Consider the following 25,633-nt stretch of genomic DNA (forward strand, 5'->3'; position numbering starts at 1 on the left):
CTGCACATCCTGCTCTTGTACCCCAGAACTTAAAATTATTATTTTTCGTTCAACTTTTATTTTATTTGACAATGTTCTTGAGGATGCAATAAAAAATAATATTATTCAGACTTGACCTTTGAAACACATAGCTTTTTAACATTCTATGTGACAAAATCAGCAGTGCTTATAAATCCCTTCTGCTGCACACCAAAGCGTAAAGATTGTCTCCAGGAAGCACCTGTGAGGTGTTTCAGCCTGAGTTGAACCAGCCACTTCTTAATGGAACATCATTTGTCCCTTGAGAAAACAACTGACAAATTCTGGACTTTGGGTTTTGGGGAGACTTTCCTCAAAAGTGAATCAGATGAACCTGAAGAAGAATAAACCATCGACAGTAGTTGTTGCCAATGGTAAAATTTGAGCTTTCCAGAAAAAAATTATGATTTTAGAAAATTTGTATTCACTCCTATGAGTTGGAGAGGTTCCTATGACTTAGACCTTCCATTATAAGATCTGTGGTATTATTAATGAATGCGATTTTCAATATGATGAAATGTATCAACTGTGGGAAGACCCACATAATTCTGCAAACCATTGTTTTCCAGTGACCAAGACCTGAGGACACAAAATCATGCATGGGTAAAAGGTCTATTCCAGGCACAAGACAGATCCATGGATTTTCATGTGACAGAGAGGGAGAAAGTTTGTTGACATGGGTTCAGATTCCACATCACAGCTAGCCTGTAGGAAGCTACTAGTTGTCTAGCTGTGGTGTAGCATCAAAGCAGAATATTCACAGTTAGCTAAAAGGGCTATTAAAATACTTCTTCTTGCTCTATGTACTCATCCATGTGAGGCCAGATTTTCTTCCTATATTTCAACCAAAACAAAAGATTTCCACAGACTGAGTGCAGAAACAGATATAAGCATCCAGGTCGTTGCCATTCAGCCAGACACAAAAGAGACTTGAAAAGATGCAAAGCTGTGATACTTTTCTCGCTACTTTTTTCTTTTAGTTTTGGAAAATATATTTATTATCCATAAAATGTTATTTATGTTAACATGTAATGAGCTTACTTTATTTTTAAATTAACTAAAATATATATTTTATAAATTTCTAAGCTTTAATTATTTGTTTATTTTGGAGATAGGATCTTGTTCTGTCACCCAGTCTGGAGTGCAGTGGTGCAGTCATGGCTCACTGCAGCCTCAAACTCCTGGACTCAAGTGATCCTCCCACCTCAGCCTTCCAAAGTGTTGGGATTACAGGTGTGAAACACTACACCCAGCCAGATTTAATATTTAACACAGTAAATTATCGATAGCTGTAACTCATCTAGCAAAAACTCTTTGAGATCCTCAAAAATTAATAAGAATATAAAAGGCTTCTAAGGCCAAAAGTTTGGGAACCAGTTTCTTGAGAGCCATTTTAAACATGGTGGTCACCTCTGAACCTCAGATTCTGTACTTCTGTGAATTAATGGAACTAACTTGGCAGGTAGTCTTACATACAATAAATATAACATTCATGTCAAAGTCAGTTTCTTTTAAGAATACTAACTACCTACCCCTTCTGAAATTCTCAACACTAAATTTCAAAGTCTGCTTTTTTAAAATGTGGTTACGGAAAAATAATACTATTTGGAACCAATAAAACATAGGGCCTCAAACTAAACCATGGGTGTCTATTTCACACGTTATTACTAACTGTGTAATTTCGACAACTCTGTCCTTCTGTTTAGTTTCAAAATCCTGTGTTTATTCTCAATTTTAAACAGGAAGAAATGATTTGTGCTTCTGTCTTCATTCTTAACTCAAACACAGAGCATCTCAACATTAAAAAAAAAAAAAGGAGGAGGAAAAGTACAAACTGTTTTAAAGAGAGATGTTTGCATCAGACTAACAATTCTCTAGAGGAAGGAAACCTGCTACTGAATGCCATCAGTACCTTCAGTTTCTTCAAGACACCGTGCCCGGCCCTTGATTTACAGGGAACCCTCCACCCTTAATGACCATCACTCATTTAAATGAATATAAGCAAATAAATTAAATGGGGTATATAACAGGAGAGGACTTCATTTCTATTTTAATTTGCTATTTTTTTTCTGCAGAAATTTAACTGGGACATTTCCTGACTACCCTGACATTGAAGAAGGAGGCTCAGCTATTATTTTCTCTAACAAGACCATACAACAGGTACTAATATGCTTAAGAAATGAAGTGTAAATGTATCAAATGGCATTTCTTTAAACTTTAAAATTAATGAGTTTATAGACTTAACAGGTCTTGTTTATTTTGCTATACATATTTACATGGAAATACTTTTGGGTGTTCATCGTTGTATGTACTTCCATATTTATTCAGAATGAGTTCTTTTTTTTCCCCATCTTATCTTTGAAGGAGATGTGATGATGTGTGAAGGTCATTTTCTTAGTAAATTCTGAGTAGCTTGGCTGCAGGAGCCCTTTGTGTTCTGGTCCCAGCTTCCCTCTCCCTCTCATCTCCATGCCCCACCCCCTCAGCAGGCCCTTGGCTCCAGAAGTCCACTCACTCACCTGTGCTCCTGGCTCATGCCGCTGCTCCTTTGGGTGTGCCATGCTCTTCCTGAGTTCTGGTTCTGGGCGCCTTTCTGCTTAGCTCCTGCTCCCCTGTCAAGACCCAGCTCCTTGTCTTATTAATATTTTTCGAGTGAAACACCTTTGATCGTCTCTGTAGATGCTTCAGTGGCATTTGATGAAATTGACATTTAAAAGTATTTTTTTTAATGTCTTCATAAACTAGGAATAGGAAAATTATTCTTAGCTTCATGGTATTTAGCATAGAAACCAAGAGAAGATTTGCATTGTACTCAATGATGAGGCGTTAGATGCATTGTCAAAGTGAAAATCAATAAGGACAATTTGTCTTATCTCCTGAGTAAAATTTTCCCCAACTGCCCACAACCTGGGTGACTAACCCTTCCTCTAAAGCCCTGTGCTATTAACATCACTCATTTGACGTTTACCCTACGCTACTTCACATGGACACCTTTCTTTTAATGCCGGGGGCCTGCAAACATACAGCATTTTGTTTGAATTTCTGTTAAGCTGGTTCACCATTTACAAGCTTGTATCATAACATTCATGTGCATGCTTTATCTCTTCCTTAGCCTGTCAACTTCTCAAGAGGAAGGACTTTTAATTTGCATATGTAAACATTCAACAAATATTTGCTGAACAAAAGAACAGAAGGCTTATCTTCTCCATGAGATTATAAACCTTCTAAGGGCAAGAGCCATATTTTAAGATTCTTTAAAATCATAGAAATGAGTGCATAGTAAGTGCTCAATATATATTTCATTTTTCTTAATAATGATAATATTAATTTTACAGCCATGAGAACATAGTCTCTAATTTTTTAAATTAAATTAAAATGTTTTCCTTTTAAGGAAATAAAATTATTAGGTTAAATCTGTTGAAAAAAATGTCAAAATCAAGAAAAGGATAGTTACTATCAGAACTATTGGTGAATATTTCCTTGGACATTCTAAAAAATGCCAGACAAATAAGAAAAAGGAAAGAAGTGATAAATATTTTAAAGTGAGAATTTTATCATTGTTTTAAGATCATGTCATTATCTCCCTAGGAAACCCAATACATTTAACAAGAAATTATATTGACAAATTATACAGAACTGAACAGAATTACACTGACAAAATTGCACTGAAGAAGATAAAAGAAGACTTGAATGATAGACTGAACAATTATTTAGCTGGATAAAAGACTGAGTAAAGTATAAATACACACTTTTATTATTCTGTGAAGTTAATGCAATTCCAGTTAGTATCAAAACAAGTTTTTATTGACATAATTATTTTCAAGTATCTGAAGAATGAATGCATGGAAATATCCCAAAAGTTTTTTTTAAAACTATAATAGGGAACTTTCCATATTGAAATAAAACAAATTATAAAGATATAAAGTAACCAAAACACCACAATGCTAGAAAATGAATAGACGGATAACAACAAAAATAACAGATAACATTTGTTGGACAAATATTCTGTGCCAAGTACCATGCAAGCACTTTATATAAGTCAACTTATTTAATTCTTCCAAACTATGAAGATCAAAAATTTGGCCAAATTAGTTGTGGAGCTGAGATTCCAACTCAAGGAGTCTGACTTGAGAATAGTGTGCTCAGAAACTTAGTCAGGTATATGTATCAGAACTCAGTAGCATACTGATGACATTTCAAATAAATGGGGAAGGACAGACTAATAAATAATATTATTTAATAATAACTGGCTCACCATTTGGCAAAATCAAGTAGAGCCTTCCTTATTATACAAAATAAATTTCAGATGAATTAAATATTTACATGTAAAAATGTTAAGCCACAAATTACTTAAGAAATTGTTTGAATTGGAGAAAAATTTCATAAACATGGCACCCTAGGCAAACACCATGAAGAGAATCTGCCCGTATACTTAACTACATAAAGCTCAAATAGCAAAATGGCCGAAAAAAAATCACAAATGAAGTTCAAGTTATATGATAACTGAGGAAAACATTTGCAACATATGTGATAATGGGTATTTTTCATGTATAAATATTTCTCAGAAAATAATAACAAAAATTGGAACATCCCAATAAAAAAGAAGGCAAAGAATATGAACAGGAATTTAACATAAGAATAAATTTTAAAACTCCCTGGCAAATAAATGTATAATGTTGCCATATCTCTTTTCATCTATAGGACTGGTAAAAATTTTAGGTCATTGTAATGACTGGAGTTGGTATGCATGTGGGAAAAAGTCACTCTTATACATTGCTACTGGATATGTAAATTAGCATGACATTTTTAAGGAACATGGATCAAATGAATATCAAAACTTTTCATGTGTATGTGCTTTGGCTCATAAATGCTCTTTGAGGAATTTATACTAAAGAAATAATAAGAGAAGTCATAAGTCAGAGGTCAACATCCTTTTTTTGTAAAGGGACAAATAGTAAATATTTTAGGTTGTGGCACATGCATTCTTTCCTGGCACTACTCAACTCTGCCAATATGGCATTGATATGCTTTGTCTCTGTGTCCCCACCCAAATCTCATCTCAAATCCCCACGTGTCAAGGGAGAGACCTGATGGGGGTGGTTCCCCCAGACTATTCTTGTGATCGTGAGTTCTCACAAGATCTGATGGTTTTATAAGGGGCACTTCCCCCTTTGTGCTCTCTCTCTCTCTGTCTCCTGCCACCACGTAAGACATGCTTGCTTCCCCTTCCGCCATGATTGTAAGTTTCCTGATGCCTCCCCAGCCATGTGGAACTGTGAGTCAATTAAACCCCTTTTCTTTATAAATTACCCAGTCTCAGGCAGTTCTTTATAGCAATGTGAGAATGGACTAATACAGGCATCAGAGAAGCCATAGACAACATGTAAATGATGGGCATGGCTGTGTTCCAGTCACACTTCATTTCAAAAATGGGCAGGCTGCCGGCCAGAGCTGGCCCATGCACCATAATTTGCTGACCCCTGCCATGGATGCTGTTCACGTCTGCCTTGTTTATTGCATTGACAAAGAAGAAAACAGCCTGATGTTCTTTAACAGGAATTCGTTAAGTAACATAAACTTCTCTGCAGCAGTAAAAACCAGGCTGTCGCTCAGGGTTTCAGGACTTCAGTATGACTGACCCTCCCTTTGTCCCTGTGCTCCCCTCCAAGAGCCCTCAGAGTTAAGCACACAGGAATTGCTCTTCCTTCACTTCTCCATCGGAAACCAACCTCCGCTCCCAAAGGCTGCCTCAGCCCTCCACAGGACTCCTCCCTTCTCCACTGAATTCCGTGAGCACTAAATATTGACCCTATTATTTGGCAGTTTGTTAAGCCCTGCCTTGAGTGATTGTCATTTTGATTTGGAGTTGTTTCACTTTTTTTATGTGTTTAGGTGTTGTCCCGCCAGCTAAATTGCCAGGCACAATTTGTGTCTTGGAAGTCCATGGCAAGCATCCAGACACATTTTATGTTCAGTTAGAAAGGTAGCGATTATAGGATTAAGAATGTTGGTAGAACATCTAAATTGCCATGAGAAACATTAAAAACTACTAGTCAAAAGAAAATTGAGAATGTCTGGTTAACACATTGAGAGAGAACAGAGGAGACCACAAAGCAGCTTAGCCTTGAAAGACAGATGATTGAAGAGTCAGAATGGCATGGTGATTACAAATCACAGTTCCGCCACACACTAGACCTGCAACCTTAGACAAGCTTCATCCCCCCACCCGCCGATTCAGTTTTCTCATCTGTAAGTGGAGGTTACTGGCAACACCTACCTCCCTGCACCGAGGTAATAATTAAATGAGACAGTACATGTGAGGTACTTAGAACAGAGCTGGCACATTGAAACCCTTCAGAAAATCATCACCGTTGTTACTAGTGTTAATAGTAGCAGTAATAGTAGCCATTGTAGCCATAGTATGAAGAGAGAGTAAGCCAAGCATTATCCTTATAACAGTGTACGTACCAGGTGAAATATATATTAATAAGACACAAAAATAATACAAATACTTTTTTTGAAACGAGCATAACATTGATACAAAACCCAAAAAGAAAAGATTGAACACAAAAAAAAGGACACAGATCTGTCTCCCTTATAAGTATTAACACAAACATTTTAACTAAAGTATTAGCACACCAAAACCAGCACCACATTAAACTAGTAAAACACAAGAGGTGATTATTCCAGGATGCAAGAATGGTTTGGGTTAAGGATGTCTATGAATGCACTGCATTGTATTAAAAAATCCAAAAGGGAAAACCGTAAGTTCCTCACTCTGGAGGTTGCAAGGGCATTTTACAAATTTAATATCCATTCTTGATATTTAAAAATAGAAGCCTACAAAACTGGAATATATGGATACTTGTTGAACATTATTAAATATTTCTTAGTTCAAAACCAAGTGTCATGCTTAAAGAAATTCACTAGAAACATTTCCACTCATGAGTGTCAGGAAAAATTCAAGAATAGCCATCATCACCACTATTATTTAACATTGTCCCATAGGAACTACTAAACAATATATCCCCTTTCTAGTGTTCTAAAGGGGAATGGAAGAGGCACATGATCACCTTTTGCACATATGTTCAATATTTAGAAAAGCATTGAATAAAGAGCAAAAAAGCAAAGAGAATAAACTAAAAACTACTTTAAATAATATGAGAAGCAAGATGGGGGATTACAAAATTAATATGCAGAAAACAATCGCTGTTGTGCATACAAACAGTAGCTAGCTAGAAAATATAATGTAAGAGACCATTTACAACACCAACAATGCAAAGATAAAATGCCCAGGAATAAACTTAATGATAAATGTACACTCTACGTGAAGAAAAACTTACAACACTCCTGAGGGATGCGAAGAAATGGAAAAGCATATCGTGCTCTTAGGTAGGAATACTCAACACCATACATACCTTGACTCCTAAACATCATCTATAAACATAATATGATCCAAATAAAAATACCAATAGCATTATATTGGGGCATTGGCAGGGAGGAGGCAGGGAGGATGACTAAAGTAAACTTTAAGTAGAAAGCAAATAACCAAGAATAACCAGTGGAATTTGGAAAATGAAGCATAGTGAGGAGGAACTAGCTTTGCCAGGTATGAAAACATATTCTTAGGAGCCCACTGGCACAGACAAAAGGCTGAAAAGGCACATCAATTGAAAAGAATGGAAAATCAAGAAATAGACCCAAATACATATGGAAATTTATAATAAAGACAGCATCTCAAATGTGAAAGGAAAAAAAGGAAATAAATGGTATAAGAAGAGCCAGGTGGTCATCTAAGAAAAAAGAAAATTAAATTCCTAACTCTTTACACTTTACTTTGGATTGATTCCAAGTGGATCAAACACTTACTTATAAAACAAAACAAAAACACAAAAGGACTAGAAGAAGCGAAGAAAGAAATATGTCATAACCTCAGAATGGGAAAGATCCTTCTAGCTATGGTGCAAACCCAGGAATCATAGCAGAAAAAAAATTGATAAATTCGACTACACACACAAAATTGTTTTAATCCTACATGGAAAAAATGACCCCAAGTGAGGGAAATGACAGATGATACCCTGAGAGAATTTTTTGTGATAAGTATCACAGACAAGAGACCTTTCTTCTAATATGTAAGGAACTCCTACAGCTCTATAAGAAAAGATTAATAACCCAATACAAAAATCAGCAAAAGGATATGAATAGACAGTTCTCAGAAAGAGAAAACTCAGATGAATTTGAAACATAATAAAAGATGTTCAACACATGAAAAGATGAACAACCTCACACATGTAAGAGAAATGCAAATTAAAACTACACTGACAGATGAAATTGATCAATTGAATCTTCAACAAAATGCAAAACTTTTGCACTTCAAGAGATACCATTAAGAAAATGAAAGTACAAGTAACAGACTGGGAGAAGATATTTGCAGAATACCTACCTGCTAAAGGACTTACAGCCAGAAAATACAAAGTGCTCTTCCACCTCAATAAGAAGACAGTTCAATCAAAACACAAGCAAAAGACTTGAACAGACAATTCACAAAGGAAGATATCTGGATGGCTAGTAAGAACATGAAAACATGTTCAACATTATTAGTCATTAGGGTAATGAAAATTAAAACGGAAATGTAATGCTATTTCACACCCATGAGGACAGATACAAAAAAAAAGACAATTACAGATGAAGATGTGGAGAAAAGGGAACCCTCATACATTGCTAGTGGGAATGCAGAATGTTGCCACTTTGGAAAACATCATGCCAATTTCTTAAAAGTAAAATATAAATTTACCAAAGGACCTAGCAGTTCTTCTCTTAGGACTCTAGCCAAAAGAAATGAAAACATATATCCACACAAAAACATTTGTAGATGAATGTTCATAGCAGCATTGGTCATAATTGCCAAAAATTTGAAACAACTTAAATGCATATCAACTGGGGAATATGGTAAAATATGGTATATCCGTACAACTTAATATTATTTGGCAATTAAAAAGGAACGCACATCTGATACATGCTACAACGTGAATGAACTTAAAGCATTATGCCATATTAAAACATTATGCAATGTGAATGAAGCCAGACACGATGGACTATATATTTTATGATTCCATTTATATGAAATGTCTAGAAAAAGGAAACCTGTAGATAGAGAAAGTAGATTAGTGCTTGCTTGGAGAGATACTTTTGTTGTGTCCCCACCCAAATCTCATCTTGAATTGTAGTTCCCGTAATGCCCATTTGTTGTGGGTTGGACCTGTTAGGAGGTAATTAACTCATGTAGGCAGTTATCCTCATGCTGTTCTCGTGATAGCAAGTGAGTTCTCACAAGATTTGATGGCTCTGTAAGGGGCTTTTCCCCCTTTGCTCGACACTTCTCTCTCCTGTTGCCATATGAAGAATGACCTGTTTGCTTCCCCTTCCACCATGATTGTGAGTTTCCTGAGGCCTTCCCAGCCATGTGGAACTGTGAGTCAAGTAAACCTCTTTACTTCATAAATTACTCAGTGTTGGGTATTTCTTCATACCAGCATGAGAATGGACTGATACACCTGGGAAGCGGAGAGACAAGGGATTAGCAAATAATGGAAATGAGACAATCTTATTGAGGTGATAGAATGTTCTAAAACTGATTTATGGTAGTGGAACACAACTTGATATACTTGCTGAAAAATTATTGAATTGCACACTTGAAATGAGTGAGTATATGATATGCTTCAATAAAATTATATTTTGGGAAAAGAAAACAGGCACCAGGCCAAATTTGACCCTGAGGCCAAAAAAATGATGGCTGACTTAATAGGCAGTAAAGTATACTTTTAACTTTGGAAGATTTTGCTCGAGTTGATGAACAGGAACAAAATAAATTCAATACTGGCTTCTCAAAAAAAACAAAAGCAACTACATTTCTACCCATGTAACTGGCAAACAAGATGCACTATGACAACGAGCATATGGGGAAACAGGCCCTCTCCTACACTGCTGGCAGAAGGGTAAATTGACACAACCCATGGTGGGAAGTTTAACAGTATTACAAATGTGCGTACACTTGATCCAGCATTTCTACTTTAAGGAATTTATCCTGCAGATATGTTCACCACCTGCAAAATGATATTTGCATGCATTTATTCATGGCAACAATGTTAGTAGTAGCAGATTACTATTAGAAATGACAGCAGATTACTGTTAGAAATAATGTTAATCTTATTTGGTAGGGGAATGGCCAAATAAATTGTTACAATACACCCTTAAAAAATGAACCATGAAGCTGTGTATGTATCACTAAGGAAAGATGGCCAAGATATATTATTAGGTGACAAATGGAGAACCAGAACAGTATTATAATATGCTAACATTTGTATAAAACGACAAGTTGATGTCTATAATGTGCATTTGTGTGTGTACATGTGTACATCTGTGTGCACTTGGAAGATTTTGCTATAACTGAAGAGTGCAGATAAAATAAGTTTTGTATTGGTTTAAAAAAGAGACAACTTCAGTGACATATTACTGTTCACCTATACAATTGGCAAACATAACACAGCAATGCCAGTGTGCTCTGTGTGTGTATGCATTATATGTATATTTGCATATGTGTGTATAAAGTGTCTTTAGAAGCATATCCAAAGTATTTGGGTTGATTTTTTAGCAAATGTATCATGATCGGCCACATACTGGAGGTCACCACAAACCCCTGTGTCCTGCTTAGCGCAGGACTCCTGCAGACTTCTGCTGAGGAACTCAACAGCCCTCAAGACCACCACACAACCACCTGCAGCTTTCACCACAGAGGACCCTTCAGGGTTTGTTATCATGAACCCCAACAGCATATTCTGCAGAAGTTCCTACAGTTTTCACATCTGAGGAAACCAGCTGCCTGCACAGAAGCAGTGGACCTCCTTCAGTTTTCACCACTGAGGACACTGCATTTCTTTTCACCTTCACAATCTCCAGGTGCCTGAGTCTCCCGTCCCCTGCTGGAGCCACCCAGAGCAACATGACTGCTCCTGCCACAGTGACCCCAGCCCAGTGACCCACCCAAGTGGCCCTCATGTTCCCTAGGTGCCTAAGTCACCACATCTCCTTGAAATCACCCCAGATACTGCCTCCACAGGTTCTCTGGGCCAGGGACCCAGAGCAGCTACTGCATGTATGCCAAAAAACAACTTTGGAGCCCCCTACCACAGACTCCAACCTCACCACTGCATGCACTCAAGGCTAGCTCCTGTAGCCAGACTATTGCAGTAGCTGCTAGCCTGGCCCCCGCAACTAGGTGAGCATAACCAGTTGGCCATGCCCTCCAGCTCCTATCCCCACACTATGCTTGTTCCCAAAGCTAGTCCCTGTAGCTACATGTGCATGCACCCCTCCAGCTCAGCCTGAAGTTGCCCATGCATGCAGATGGTGTTGCTGGCCTGCAACGGGCCTCTGCAATTATGCATATGCAAGCTGCTGGCCCCCACTGCCACATGTGCACCTGCAGCTGGCCCCAGCCACAAAGGACTAAGCAGGTGCCAACATCACAGACTCCAGCTGCCTGAAATGGCAAGACTGAATGCTCCCCCAGATTTGGAGCCACCACATGCCCCAACACTTGGTACCTCACAACACTAAACCCAGTGCTACAGTGCCCCCGGCATGCCTCTGTCCCTCAACCCTGCTGCCCACAGGTGAAGGTCTTTCCTTACCAAAGCCAGTCTATAAAGTCTGGAAGAGGTGACTACTTCTTGAAATTTGCAGACTCTTTTATAAGACTATATGAAGAATCAGGGAAACACGATACCACTAACAGAACACAATAAACTTTCACTAACTGACCCTAAAGAATTGGAGATCCGTGAATTACGTGACAGAGAATTCAAAATAAGTATTCTAAAGAAGCTCAGCAAATTATAAGACAATACAGATAAACTAATGAAATCAGGAAAATAATACCAGAACAAAGTGAAAGAAGGATTTACAAGACAATCAGAAAGTAACAAACAAAGTGGCAGCAGTAAGTTCTTCCTGTCAATAATTATCGCAAATATAAATGGATTAAATTCTCCAATCAAAAGACATAGCACGGCTGAATGGATTTTTTAAAAATTACTCCACTATATGCTGCATACAAGAGATTCACTTTACCTTTAAGGACACACATAGAATGAAGGTGAAGGGATAGAAAAAGATATTCCGTGTAAATTGAATCCAAAAGAAAGCAGGGGTAACTAGAATTATGTCAGACAAAATATACTTTAAGTCAAAACTGTAAAAGGGCAAGTAAGATCATTATATAATTATAAAGAGATCAGTTCAATAGGATATAATAATTGCAAATGTATGTGTACCAAACATCAGAGTATATAAATATGAAAAGCAAATATTAATAGATCTGAAGGGAGAGATAGACTACAATACAATAATAGCAGGGAATTTCAATACCTCACTTTCGACAATGAACAGATCATTCAAACAAAATTAATAAGGAAACAATGAACTTGAACTACACTTTAGACCAAATGGACCTAATAGACATATACAGAACATTTGATCCAACAGCAGCAGAATATACATTCCTTTCAAATGGTCATAGAACATTCCCCAGGACAAATCATATATTCAGCCACAAAACAAGCCTAAACAAATTTAGGAAGATCACAATCATATCAAGTATATCTTTTCAGACTGCAATGGTGTGAAACCAGAAACAATAAAAGGAAAAATCTTTGAAATTTCACAGATAGAAATTAACAACATGCTCCTAAAACAACCAATGGATCAAAGAAGAAATTTAAAGGCAAATTTTAAAATATCTTGAAACCAATAAAAATGGAAACACAACGTACTAAAACCTATGAGATGCAACAAAAGCAGTACTAAGAGGAAAATTTCTATCATTAAATGCCTACACCGTAAAAGAAGAAAGATCTCAAACAACCTAACATTATGCCTCAAGGAACTAGAGAAAGAAAAACAAACTGTTATTAAGTACAAAAATAGCAGAGGAAAGAAATAAAGATTAGAACAAAAATAAATGAAATGGAACCTCAAAAAAACAACAGAAAAGGTAAACTAAGAGTTGGTTTTGTGAAAGATAAAATTGACAGACTATTAACTAGACTAGGAAAGAAAAGAGTCAGACAAATAAAAGTTAAAATGAAGGAGGAGACATTACAACTGATACTATAGAAATACAAAAGATCATGAGACTACTATGAATAATTATATACCAGCAAATTCATTAGCCTAGAAGAAATGGATAAATTCTTATACAACAACAGGACTAATCACAAAAAAGTAGAAAATCATAGTGAGTAGAGAAACTGAATCAGTAGTCAAAACCCTTCCAACAAAGAAAGGCCCAGGATAAAATGGCTTCTTGTGTGAATTCTACCAAACATGTAAAGAACTAATACCAATACTTCTTAAATTCTTCCCAAAAATTGAAGAGAAATAAATACTTCCAAATTCATTTATAAGGCCAGTGTAAACCTGATACCAAAACCAGACAAGACACTGAAAGAAAAGAAAATTATAAGCCAATATTCATGATGAACATAGATGCAGAAACCCTCAACAAAATACTAGCAAGCCAAATTCAAGAGCACATTAAAAGAATCATTCACCATGGTCAAACAGGATTTATCCTTGGGACACAAGATTGGTTCAGCCTATCCAAATCAATCAGTGTAATATACCACATTAACAGAATGAGGGATACAAATCATACGATCATTTTAATAGATGCAGAAAAAGTATTTGACAAAATTCAGAACTCTTTCATGATAAAAACTCAACAAATTATGCAGAGAAGGAACTTAACACAATAAAGACTATATATAAAAACCCCACAGCTAAAATCATACTCAATAGTAAAAAATCTGAGTTTTTCCTCTAAGAGCTGGACAAGATAAGGATGCCCACTCTTGCCACTTTTATTCAACCTAGTACAGAAGTCCTAGCCAGAGCAATTAGGCAAGAATGAGAAATAGAAGGCATCCAAATAGGAAGGGAAGAAGGGAAATTGCCTATTTTTGATCTTGTATGTAGAAAAATCCAGAGGCCAGGCACGGTGGCTCACGCCTGTAATCCCAGCAGTTTGGGAGGCTGAAATGGGAGGATCACTTAGCACAGGTTTTTGAGAATAGCCTGGGCAACAAAGCAAGACCCTGTCTGTATTAAATTTTTAAAATTTTTTAAAAAGAAGAAAGAAAACCCCAGAGACTCCACTACGAATACTATTAGAACTGACAAACAAACTTAGTAAAGTTTCAAGATACAAAGTCAACATACAGAAGATCAGTAGCATTTCTATACACTAACAGTGAACCCTCTGAAAAAGAAATCAAGAAAACAATCCCATTTATAGTAACTTTTAAAATTTAGGTATAAATTTAACCAAGGAGTTGAAGAGTCTGTATATTGAAACCTGCAAAACATTGATGAAATAATTTTAAGAGGACACGAATAAATAGAAAGATATCCTGTACTCATGAATTGGAAGAATTAATGTTGTAAAAATGAGCATATTACCCAAAGTGATCTATAGATTCAATGTAGTCACTATCAAAATTTCAGTGACACTTTTTCACAGAAATAGAAAAAACAATTCTAAAATTTATATGGAACCACAAAACACCTCAAATATCCAGTTAATCTTGAGCTAAAAGAACAAAGCTAGAGACATCACACTTCCTGATTTCCAAATATATTACAAAGCTACAGAAAGCAAAACAGCGTGATACTGGCATAAAAGCAGACATAAAGATCAATGGAACAGAAGAGAGAGCCCAGCAATAAACCCACACACTACAGCAAATTGATTTTCAACAAAGGTGTCAAGAACACACAATGGAAGAAGGATAAGTCTCTTTGATAAATGATGTGAGAAAACTGGATATCCACATGCAGAACAAGGAAATTAAACCCTTACCTCTCACCATATACACAAATCAACTCAAAATGAGTGAAAGCCATGAATGAAAGACCAGAAACTGTAAAACTACTGTAAGAAAACATAGGGAAAATCTCCATGACATTGATCTGGGCAGTGATTCTCTGGATATGACCCCAAAAGCACAGGCAAAAAAAGTAAAAGTAGACAGATGGCATTGCACCAAACTAAAAACCTTCTGCACAGCAAGGAAACAAAAGAGAAGAGTCAACCTATGAATTGGGAGAAAATATTTGCAAACCATACATCTGAAAGGCATTAATATCCAAAGTATATAAAGAATTTAAAGACTGCTATAGCAAGAAAACAACCTAATTTAAAATTGGGCAATGGACATGAATAGACATTTCTCAAAAGAAGACGTACAAATGGTCAACATGTATATGGAAAAATGCTCAACGCAACAGACATAACGCTAATTAAACAATGAGATATTACCTCACGCTTGTTAGGATGTCAAAAAGACAGAAGATAACAAATGTTGGCAAGGATGTGAGAGAAGGGACCCTTGTACACTGTTGGTGGGAATGTAAATTAACACAAGCATTATGGAAAACAGCGTGGAAGTTCCTCAAAAAATGAAAAATAGAACTACCGTATGATCCAGCAATCCCACTACTGAGTATGTATCCAAAGGAAATGAAATCAGTGCGTCAAAGAGATGTCTGCACTTCCATGTTCATTGCAGCATGGCTCACAGTAACCAAGATATGGAAGCAACCTCAGTGTTCTTCAATGGATGAATGGATAAACATAAAGTATTGTATATACCCAATGGGACACTATTCAGCTTTAAAAAAGAAGGAAATTTCTGTCATTTGTGACAACATGCGTGAACCTGGAGGACATTATGCTAAGTGAAATAAGCCAGGCACAGAAAGACAAATACTGCATGATCTCACTTATAAATAAAATCTAAAAAAAAAATGTAACTTACAGAAGCAGAGAGTAGAATACTGATTACCAAGGGTGGGAGGGGAAGATCAGGGAATGGAGAGATGTTGGTCAAAGGGTACAGAGTTTCCATTAGACAGGAGGAAAAAGTTCTGGAGATGTATTGTCCAGCATGATGACTATAATTAACAATATTGTTTTGTATATTTTTTAATTGCTAAGAGACTATATTGTAAATGTTCTCATCACACAAAAAAATGCTAAGAATGTAAGGTGATGGACATGTTAGTTAGCTTAACTTAATCATTCCACAATGTGTACATGTATCAAAACCTCATGTTGTGTACTGTAAATATATTAAATTTTTGTCAATTATGCCTTAATAAAAAATAAACATAAAAAGAGAAAGTGGATCTTCTTGGCTGGTTAATAGTATGGGGAGGAAACCTTTCACTGTATATTATGTATTTATGTATAATTACTCTTTCGTAACTTTTGAATTGTGAACCATGAAAATGTAATACTCAAAATTTAAACTAATAAACTTTAAAAGGAGAGAGATGAAATAAACCATATAATTGGTAAGACTTTAAAAGGCTTAACTGATAAGGCCACAGTGAAATGTATACTCCACAAATAAGGATTTCATCTTTTTTTTAGGTGCTCATATTTTAGATATCAGACTATTTTTTTTTAAGTCTTTACTTTTCTGAAAGTTTTGCAGTTTCTAAGGTCCAAACGATGTCTGTGTTCCGAGTGCTCCAGTGCAATGAAGACCTGGGCAGCCACACCTTGATTCTGTGAGTCGAGATGAGCCCTTGTCTGTTTTGTTTTGTTTTGTTTTGTTTCATTTTTTGAGGCAGGATCTCACTCTGTCGCGCAGGCTGGAGGGCAGTGGCTGGATCTTAGCTCACTGCAGCCTCTACCTCCCAGGCTCAGGCAATCCTCCCACCTCAGCCTCCCAGATAGCTGGGAGTACAGGTGTGCACCACCATGCCTGGCTAATGTTTCGTATTTTTTTGTAGACATGGGGTTTCATCATGTTGCCCCGACTGGGAAAAGATCATTTTTGCATGGCCAAATATGTGCACAACACATGCTTCACCTCTCTCCTTTTTCCACACAAGGATAAAACGATATTAGCCCTTGTCTCCCCACCCCCCAATGTTTTAATTGCTGCATCTTCAAAGGCAACTGCTGTACTTAATTTGGAGTAGGTCATTCCCTTACTTTCCTTTGTACTTGGACTACATCTGTGTGTACCTGAGACTGGAGTATGGATTGTTGGTTTCACTCTGTGCATTTTGTATAATGGAGTAAGTTGACATGTATTCTTATGCATCGTGCCTCTTTTCTCCCTACGTTGTGAAATTCACCCTGGTTAGTGCCACCTGAATCCCAGCTCAGCTACTCACTAGCTGTGTGTCCCTGGCTGGGATACTGCACTCTGTGTGTCCCCGTTCTCTCATCCATAAAACGGGGCAACAACAGCAACCCCCGTGCGTCTGGTGTAGCAGCGAAGGAGTCTGTCTCCGGGAGACTCTCAGAAGCATGCCCGGTGGATCCTAAGTGCTGTGTACGGAGATACTGGCTCCATTTCAGAGCTGAGGAAACTGAGTCTCAGAGAGCTTATGCAGCTTGTCTTGGCCACATGACGAGTGATGAGCAGAGCCCCGGGAGCCAAACAGGAAGCGTGTCCTGTCATTGTCACCTTTATATCTCCTGGAATTCACAGCTCTCTATGGCAGTGAGTGAGTGCTCAGTGAACACTGTTATATTGAACTGAATTACATGTTTTTTTAAAACAAATGTATAATAGTTCTGCAGTGATGCTAATCCTATGTGAACTGGATGCTTTTTAACAAATATTTTATAATTTAGGAGGATAAAAGGTCTTTTGTCACTGTAGGGAATATAAATTAAATCACTGGTGAAAGAAACCAACTCATGAAAATGGAAGTTATTGCAAGAGTGGCTGTTGCCATCAGAGCCTGGCAGGAAACAGTGGCATCCTCCCCCTGGATTTTGATGAGTTGTGATCAGGGCTGGCACATCCAGCTGTTGCTGAGACGTTGAGGAAGCTGTGACCTCCCCTAGAGTTTGTGGAACCTCCAAGAGCTGGAGCAGGTGGAATTAGGAAAGGAATCGGGCTCAGAAATGTTCAGACTCTCTCTCCATCTACACTGAGGTTGCTGCCCCCTACTCACGAATCCAGCTAAGGGTAGATGGCAGGCAGGACCCCCACCATACCCCACAAGGGGTCGGCCTGCAGGGTCCAGGGCCAGGCAGAGAGGTGATACTGACCAGCACAAATACTTCCTTCCAGACAGGATAAACAGTCCTCCTCTTGATAGGGATCTGTGAAAATGCTATGATTATTTTGGTTTTCATTAGGTTATTGAGGATATCATTGCAAACCAAGAAGAAGAAGAAAAAAACGAAAAGAAGAAAAGAAGAAAAGGAAAAGCAACCTAAGAAAACCAAAAAACAAAAGAAAGGAACCAAGGGAAAAAATAAGGTAAAATATTTGTATAAATTTTAGAAATTTGATTTCATTTTCTTTTTAGTGACTTTTTTGCTTTGGGTCAATGAGATATTTCCAAATCTGTTGGGATTGCAGCCATTTGTTTCCTGGAGAAACCATGTTATCTACCAACAGGTTTTCAATTTTTAAATGTTGATCAGCAATCCATTGCCACATTTTCTGTAACTTGTAAGTATCAATTAGGATCAGTCGTGGTTTCAACACTCAGATACCTCACATGTTGATTCACATATGTGATAGCTTTAAGTTTTCCTTCCTCAAAATAAATTATCCCACTTTTCTTTCCTCAGTGGTAAGAGAAGTAAAAATACTTAACAAACCAAGTAAACACTGGAAAGTCAAAATAATCATACTAATTTAACCAAAATGTGTTCATTCACATTTATCATCTAGCACTGACATCTGGATATATTATAACAGAAGTATTTGTTACTAAAGGAAATCAGAGTTCACACAGTGTCATATTGGGCCCGTCTTTCCCTCGTGTAGGGGGTTTGGAAGTGGAGGTGGGATGAACTTGCCAATAACTGGGGGGATCTTCATGGTGAAGCCTCCAGGAGAAGTGCACTCTCAGGGCCCATGTGCTCTCAGCAGAAACTCTTTTTTTTTTTATAGGATACCATTTATACAAAATATCCAGAGTAGACACATCTATAGCAAGAAAAAGCAGATTTGTGGTTTACAGAAGCATGGAAGAGGAATAATAAGAGTCACTACTTAACGAGTATGAGAGTTCCATTCAGGGTAACAAAAGTTCAGAAATTAGATAATGGAGGTGGTTGAATAACACTGATTGTAGTTAATGCCATAAAATCAAACACTTTAAATACTAGATTTTACGTATATTTTACTACAATAAAATTAGATTATACTGAGGATTGCACAACTCTTTTTTTTTTTTTTTATACTTTAAGTTCTAGGGTACATTGTGCATAACGTGCAGGTTTGTTATGTAGTATACTTATGCCATGTTGGTGTTGCTGCACCCACAACTCGTCAAGGCACCCAATCAATTCATCATTTATATCATGTATAACTCCCCAATTGGCAATCCCTCCCTCCTCCCCCCTCCCCATGATAGCGCCCCTGTGTGTGATTTCCCCTTCCTGAGTCAAGTGATCTAATTAAAACTAAAGGAGGTTTTGCACAGCAAAAGAAACTACCCATCAGAGTGAACAGGCAACCTACAGCAATGGGAGAAAATTTTTGCAAACCTACTCATCTGACAAAAGTAATATCCAGAATCTACAAAGAACCAAACAAATATACAAGAAAAAAGAAACAACCCCATTCAAAAAGTGGGCAAGGATTGAACAGACATTTCTCAAAAGAAGACATCATACATACCAACAGACACATGAAAAAATGACTCATCATCACTCGCCATCAGAGAAATGCAAATCAAAACCACAATGAGATTACCATCTCACACCAGTTAGAATGCAATCATTAAGAAGTCAGGAACAACAGGGTGTTGGAGAGGATGTGGGAGAAATAGAAACCTTTTACACTGTGGTGGGATTGTAACTAGTTCAACCATTTAGAAAACAGTATGGCGCAATTCCTCTAAGGATCTAGAACTAGATGTACCATATGACCCAGCCATCCCACTACTGTATATACCCAAAAGGATTAACATATCTACTACAAAGACACATGCACACGTATGTTTATTGCAGCACTATTCACAATAGCATAAACTTGGGAATCAACCAAATGTCCATCAGTGACAGATCTGGATTAAGAAAATGTGGCCATATACACCATGGGAATACTATGCAGGCCATAACCAAAAGGATAAGTTTGTGTCCTTTGAGGGACATGGATGCAGCCCGAAATCCATCATTCTAGCAACCTATCAGGCAAGAAGTAGAAAACCAAAACCACCGCATGTTCTCACTCATAGGTGGGAACTGAACAATGAGAGCAGAAACTCTTTCTATGGGAAACGGATCTCAGGCTTGAAGACGGTCTCATCCTAACACATAACTGTTTGAAGTGGAGTACATTGCAGCCAGATACCACTTCACGGCTGACCAAAGTCCAATCGGAATCAGCTCTGAAGAGTGGATCCTTAAAGACATTTATGCAGCCAAGAAACATATGAAAAGAAGCTCATTATCACTGGTCATTAGAGAAATGCAAATCAAAACCACAATGAGATTCTATCTCATGCCAGTTAGAATGGTGATTATTAAAAAGTCTGGAAACAACAGGTGCTGGAGAGGATGTGGAGAAATAGGAACACTTTTACACTGTTGGTGAGAGTGTAAATTAGTTCAACCATTGTGGAAGACAGTATGGCGATTCCTCAAGGACCTAGAACCAGAAATACCATTTGACCCAGCAATCCCATTACTGGGTATATACCCAAAGGATTATAAATCATTCTATAAAGACACATGCACACGTATGTTTATTGCAGCACTATTCACAATAGCAAAGACTTGGAACGAACCCAAATGCCCATCAATGATAGACTGGATAAAGAAAGTGTGGCACTTTCTTTACACCATGGAATACTATGCAGCCATAAAGTGAATGAGTTCATGTGCTTTGCAGGGACATGGATGAAGCTGAAAACTATCATCCTCAGCAAACTAACACAGGAACAGAAAACCAAACACTTCTCACTCATAAGTGGGAGTTGAACAATGAGAACACATGGGCACAGCGGGGGAACATCACACACTGGGGCCTGTTGGGGAGTGGGGGGCAAGGGGAGGGAGAGCATTAGGACAAATACGTAATGCACTCAAGGCTTTAAACCTAGATGATGGGTTGATGGGTTCAACAAACCGCCATGGCACATGTATACCTATGTAACAAGCCTGCACGTTCTGCACATGTATCCCAGAACTTAATATTTAAAAAAAAAAAAAAAAATCATGATCCCGCTGTTACTCCAATCTGCATCAGCTCTCCAGAGTGGATTGGTAGAGGTTATGTGACCCAGCTCTGGCTCAGACAGCCACAGTCATGGTCCTCATGTTCCAAGGATGGTTCTGACCAGCACGCAGACTCGCGAACTTCTGCGTGGGAGGAGCAGCTCCAAGGGTCTGGCAGACCATGTCTGGGAACCCTGGTGCCAGGTCACAGTGGGAAAGAAAAGGGACAGCCTGTGCAGTCAAGTAGGACGAGCTACCTGAGTCAGAAGTTACAAGCAAGGGAGAAGGAGTAATGGTAAACATAAAATCACATCACCCAAATCTGGCATAAACTCACAGTGTAGGCAATGCTAACAAAAGCCAACATTTTGGCCAGGCATAGTTGCTCACACCTGTAATCCCAGCACTTTGGGAGGCCAAGGCAGGCGGATCACCTGAGGTCAGGAGTTCGAGACCAGCCTGGCCTGCATGGTGAAACCCCATCTCTACTAAAAATACATACCTGTAATCCCAGCACTTTGGGAAGCCAAGACGGGTGGATCACCTGAGGTCAGGAGTTCAAGACCAGCTTGACCAACATGGTGAAACCCCGTCTCTACAAAAATACAAAAATTAGCCAGGCATGGTGGCAGGTGCCTGTAATCCCAGCTACTCAGGAGGCTGAGGCAGGAGAATCACTTGAACCCAGGAGGCAGAGGTTGCAATGAGCCAATAAAGTGCCACCGCACTCCAGCCTGAGTGATAGAGTAAGACTTTGTCTCAAAATATATATATATAAATTTAAAAGTAAATAAATAAATAAAAGCCAACCATGTGTTCAAAGCACTGGGCATGACTGCGGCTGGCCGGCTGAAGGCAGTCGTTCCTTTCACGTGCTCGGCTCCTGCACTGTGACCCACAGTGGATCTTCTGTCTGCCTCCATTTGTCTTCATCCCTTTCTTTAACCACGTTCCACTGATGTTCACTGAATGAACAAAAGAAAAGAGACCCCGTACTGCTCATTTGGGGCACAACCCAACAGTAGATGCTGAGTTGGGCCCCTCGGATACCCCTTTCGGGACCAAGGCACTCAAGCACCTGGCTCCCCACATGCTAGTGCTGACACTCACAGCTAAATCCCACCCCAGGAATTGCTACAGTCTAAGGGAGCCACTGCAAGCAAGGTTACACCCCTTCTGGGGCAGCCTGCATCCTAGGATAGTCACGTGATAGTACCAAAACCCAGCCCTTCTCCTTGCCTGGACAACTCCGAGGGTTCTCCCAGCTTCTGCTGTTCCCTTGGGATCAGCTGACAGCTCTCTTGCAGTTGCATCACAACTTAGCTTCTCCCTCTGCCCAGGGTTGCTTCCCTCCCTCTCTTCTTTCTGGCTGGTGTTCCCAGTAGACCACCTACATCCATCTCCATCTGAGTCTTTCCAGGGAACCCGATCTGGGAGACCACCTAGGGCCCTGTTGTTCTGTCTATACCACAGAAGTTCTAGCTTGTTCTGGAAAAAAATAAAAGCCCCCTGAATACACTTAATTTTAAAAATCATACTCTTACTCTACAAGATAATTTTGAAGAAGTGCCTAAGAATAAAGAGAATTGGAAGCATTCCAATTTTATTCTAAGAATCTCTTCCTCTAAATATGCACGAGGGAGTTTTATACTTGCAAATTAAAAATTCGCTGTTAGTGAAGCTTGTTCCGTATTAATCTGAAATTACCAGCTGCACAATCTGGTCTTTGTTGGGTGAAAGTATTTTATTAACTAGTTATTAAAGAGTCACTTAACGATGAACAGTTTTGAGCAAAAAGCAAAGTTTGAGAGCATCAGCATTTATGAAATGCTTGCAAATGAAGCGGAAACGCCTTCAGAATCAGACATGAAATTTTCATGAAAATGCAGGTCTGCATAGTGACAATGTGATTATTAAAAGAAGAAAGGGTCATCTCTAATAAAAACTGATATATTTAAGTTATGCTGCTACACTTCTTAGAGATCACATTACCTTTTCCAGAGACTTTTTAAAAGTCTTACTCTGGTGTCAACCCTGGAGAACTTCAAACCATTCCTGAGACCAGTTATTCAAATCCTTTTGTGAGAATTGACATTTTGACCTAGAGCAAAAGGCACTATCATTCCTCGTGGTTAGAGGGCAAGGGAGAAGGCAGAGGAAAGTAGTTCTGTCTGACGTGTCTGGATGCCGGCTTATCCCAGCCCTCACCGGGCCCAGCTGCGTAATTGTGCTTTCAGTATGTTGATAAGGCCACATATCAATTGCCAGTTCTAGATGCATAATCAGAAAACTTGGAAAAGACCTTATATTTAAAAACAGATAGGATTATCTGAATATTTCAACTAACCTCTTTAAATGGAAAATAAGTTATTTTCTAAATATCACACAGGTAGAGAGCTAAAAGCTTTGCAAGTCCATGAGATAGTTACAAATTAACATAAATATGAACAAATCTATTATAAGTGCAAAAAAGTCATGAGAACTGCTGAACGTTTCGGTTGAATTTCACAATGAATCAGTGTTTCTGTGTGAATTTCCGATTTAATGCAGGGCTAGTGGAGTGAGAAAGAGCAGGGTTGTCATGGTGGATCTCTGTAATTGTGCACAAGACCATTTTAGAATAAAATATCTTGTTATTAGTCATCTTGCATGCATTTGATCTTTTCATCAAGAAACTTGGTGAAACAGTTTAATGTTTAAAAGATGAATGTTTTCATTTCCTTATTTGGATCCATCTGGAGCCCCTCCATACTGAGATGCTGAAAGACAGAAGAAAACAGAACAGTCTGGGATGTTCGTCTTCAGCTCAGGGCTAGTGGAAGAGAAAACACAAAAGCACAGTAGTCCTGCCCAGTGGCTCACACCTGTAATCCCAGCACTTTGGGAGGCTGGGTCAGGAGGATCACTTGAGGCCAGGAGTTGGCACCCAGCCTGGGCAACACAGTGAGACCGCATCTGTACTGAAAGCAAAAAAAAAGAAGCGCAATAAATACATTCAAATATCAGGTTCTAAAAATTAGTCTCATCCATAGGCAAGAAAATGAATCTCTAGGTAGACTTCACACCTTACACAAGTATTAATTCAAAAATGGGTCATGGACTTAAACATAAAACTATGAAGCTTTGAAATTAAAACATAGGAAAACATCCTCAGAATCTAGAGCTAGGCAAAGAGGTCTTAGACTGGACACCAAAAGCAGGATCCATAAAAGGAAAAATTTATAAATTGGACCACATAAAAATCAGAAACTGTTGCTTTGTGAAAGGCCCAGTGAAGAGGATGAAAAAAAAAGCTATAGATGGGAGAAAATATTTGCAAACTATCTATCTGACAAAGGATTAGCACCTAGAATATATACAGAACTCTCAAAAAAAAAAGTCTTTCTTTTGAGTCCTCAGTTTTAAATCCAAAATTGTTGTGGGCTGCAGTTAAGGAATGCTCTGTGGAAAGCGCTTTAACAGAAGACAATGCTAGTGCCAGGAGGAGGACATTTTCTGCAAACTGATAGCAGTCCTGCAAAAGTGCCTTCAATGCCAAAGTAATGGCCTTTGTCTCACAGTTGTGTGGACCTCACATTGGCTTTAGAAACAAAAGGAACAGTAACAGAGCACTATGCAATCATCCTTACAACTGTTTCCTCTGTTATTTTTCAAGCCACATGTTAGACCATTTGGAACAATTTAAAGTGGTATTGACCTGTCACATGATCACATGAACATTAATGAGTCTTCTCTAAATTCACTCCAGCCTCAAAATGATTTAACTTAGTGCTAAATTCTTCTGGAAAGACCCTTGGACCTTTATAGAGCACAATTCACAATGAAAGCATTTGTTTATCTGCAGTGCCAGCAGACCTAACTCTGACCACAGCTCCCCCTCTCCAATCCCTTGGCCCAAAGAGGTGCTCCAAATTGAACGATTAAGCCAACCACATTCTTAGGTTATTTTAGAACATTTCAAACCAAATTTTGCATGACTTTACAAAAATGGACAAGTGAATATCATGTGTTTCCAAAGGAAATTATCAGGAATGAGGGCGCCATCATGGAAGTGTATGTCTGGAGCATCTTCTGTGTCCACTGAAATACAATAAGAGAAGAAGACGGAAAGAAGTGAGAGGTTGGCATATGGGCAATAGAGATAATAGAGTCCTTAGCCTAGGGAACAGGGGCCCCATGGTTAAACATCTTGCAATTTTATGTAAACTTTCATGGGAAGGAACATTCTCCTGGGGAAAAGGTGTGTGGGCTTTCTTCATGTTTTCAAGAGGTCCCTTTTATAAAATGCTCAAAAATCACTGCTTAGAGAAAGGACATATTTGGTTACACAGGCAAAGGGCCAAGGGAGGC

At 38.3% G+C, this 25,633-nt stretch overlaps 1 protein-coding gene across 1 annotated transcript in view; it reads left to right on the top strand.

Annotated features, from left to right (window-relative positions):
* DRC11 (dynein regulatory complex subunit 11) overlaps window positions 1-25,633 on the top strand; it is a 172,333-nt gene that overhangs the window by 63,987 nt on the left and 82,713 nt on the right. The window contains 3 exon segments of the mRNA XM_017890381.1: window positions 2,094-2,178; window positions 18,245-18,307; window positions 18,309-18,368. Coding sequence (XP_017745870.1) covers window positions 2,094-2,178; window positions 18,245-18,307; window positions 18,309-18,368 — 208 coding nt within the window.

This window comes from Rhinopithecus bieti, unplaced genomic scaffold (assembly GCF_001698545.2).
Source record: "Rhinopithecus bieti isolate Rb0 unplaced genomic scaffold, ASM169854v2 scaffold_19482, whole genome shotgun sequence".
Taxonomy (NCBI): domain Eukaryota; kingdom Metazoa; phylum Chordata; class Mammalia; order Primates; family Cercopithecidae; genus Rhinopithecus; species Rhinopithecus bieti.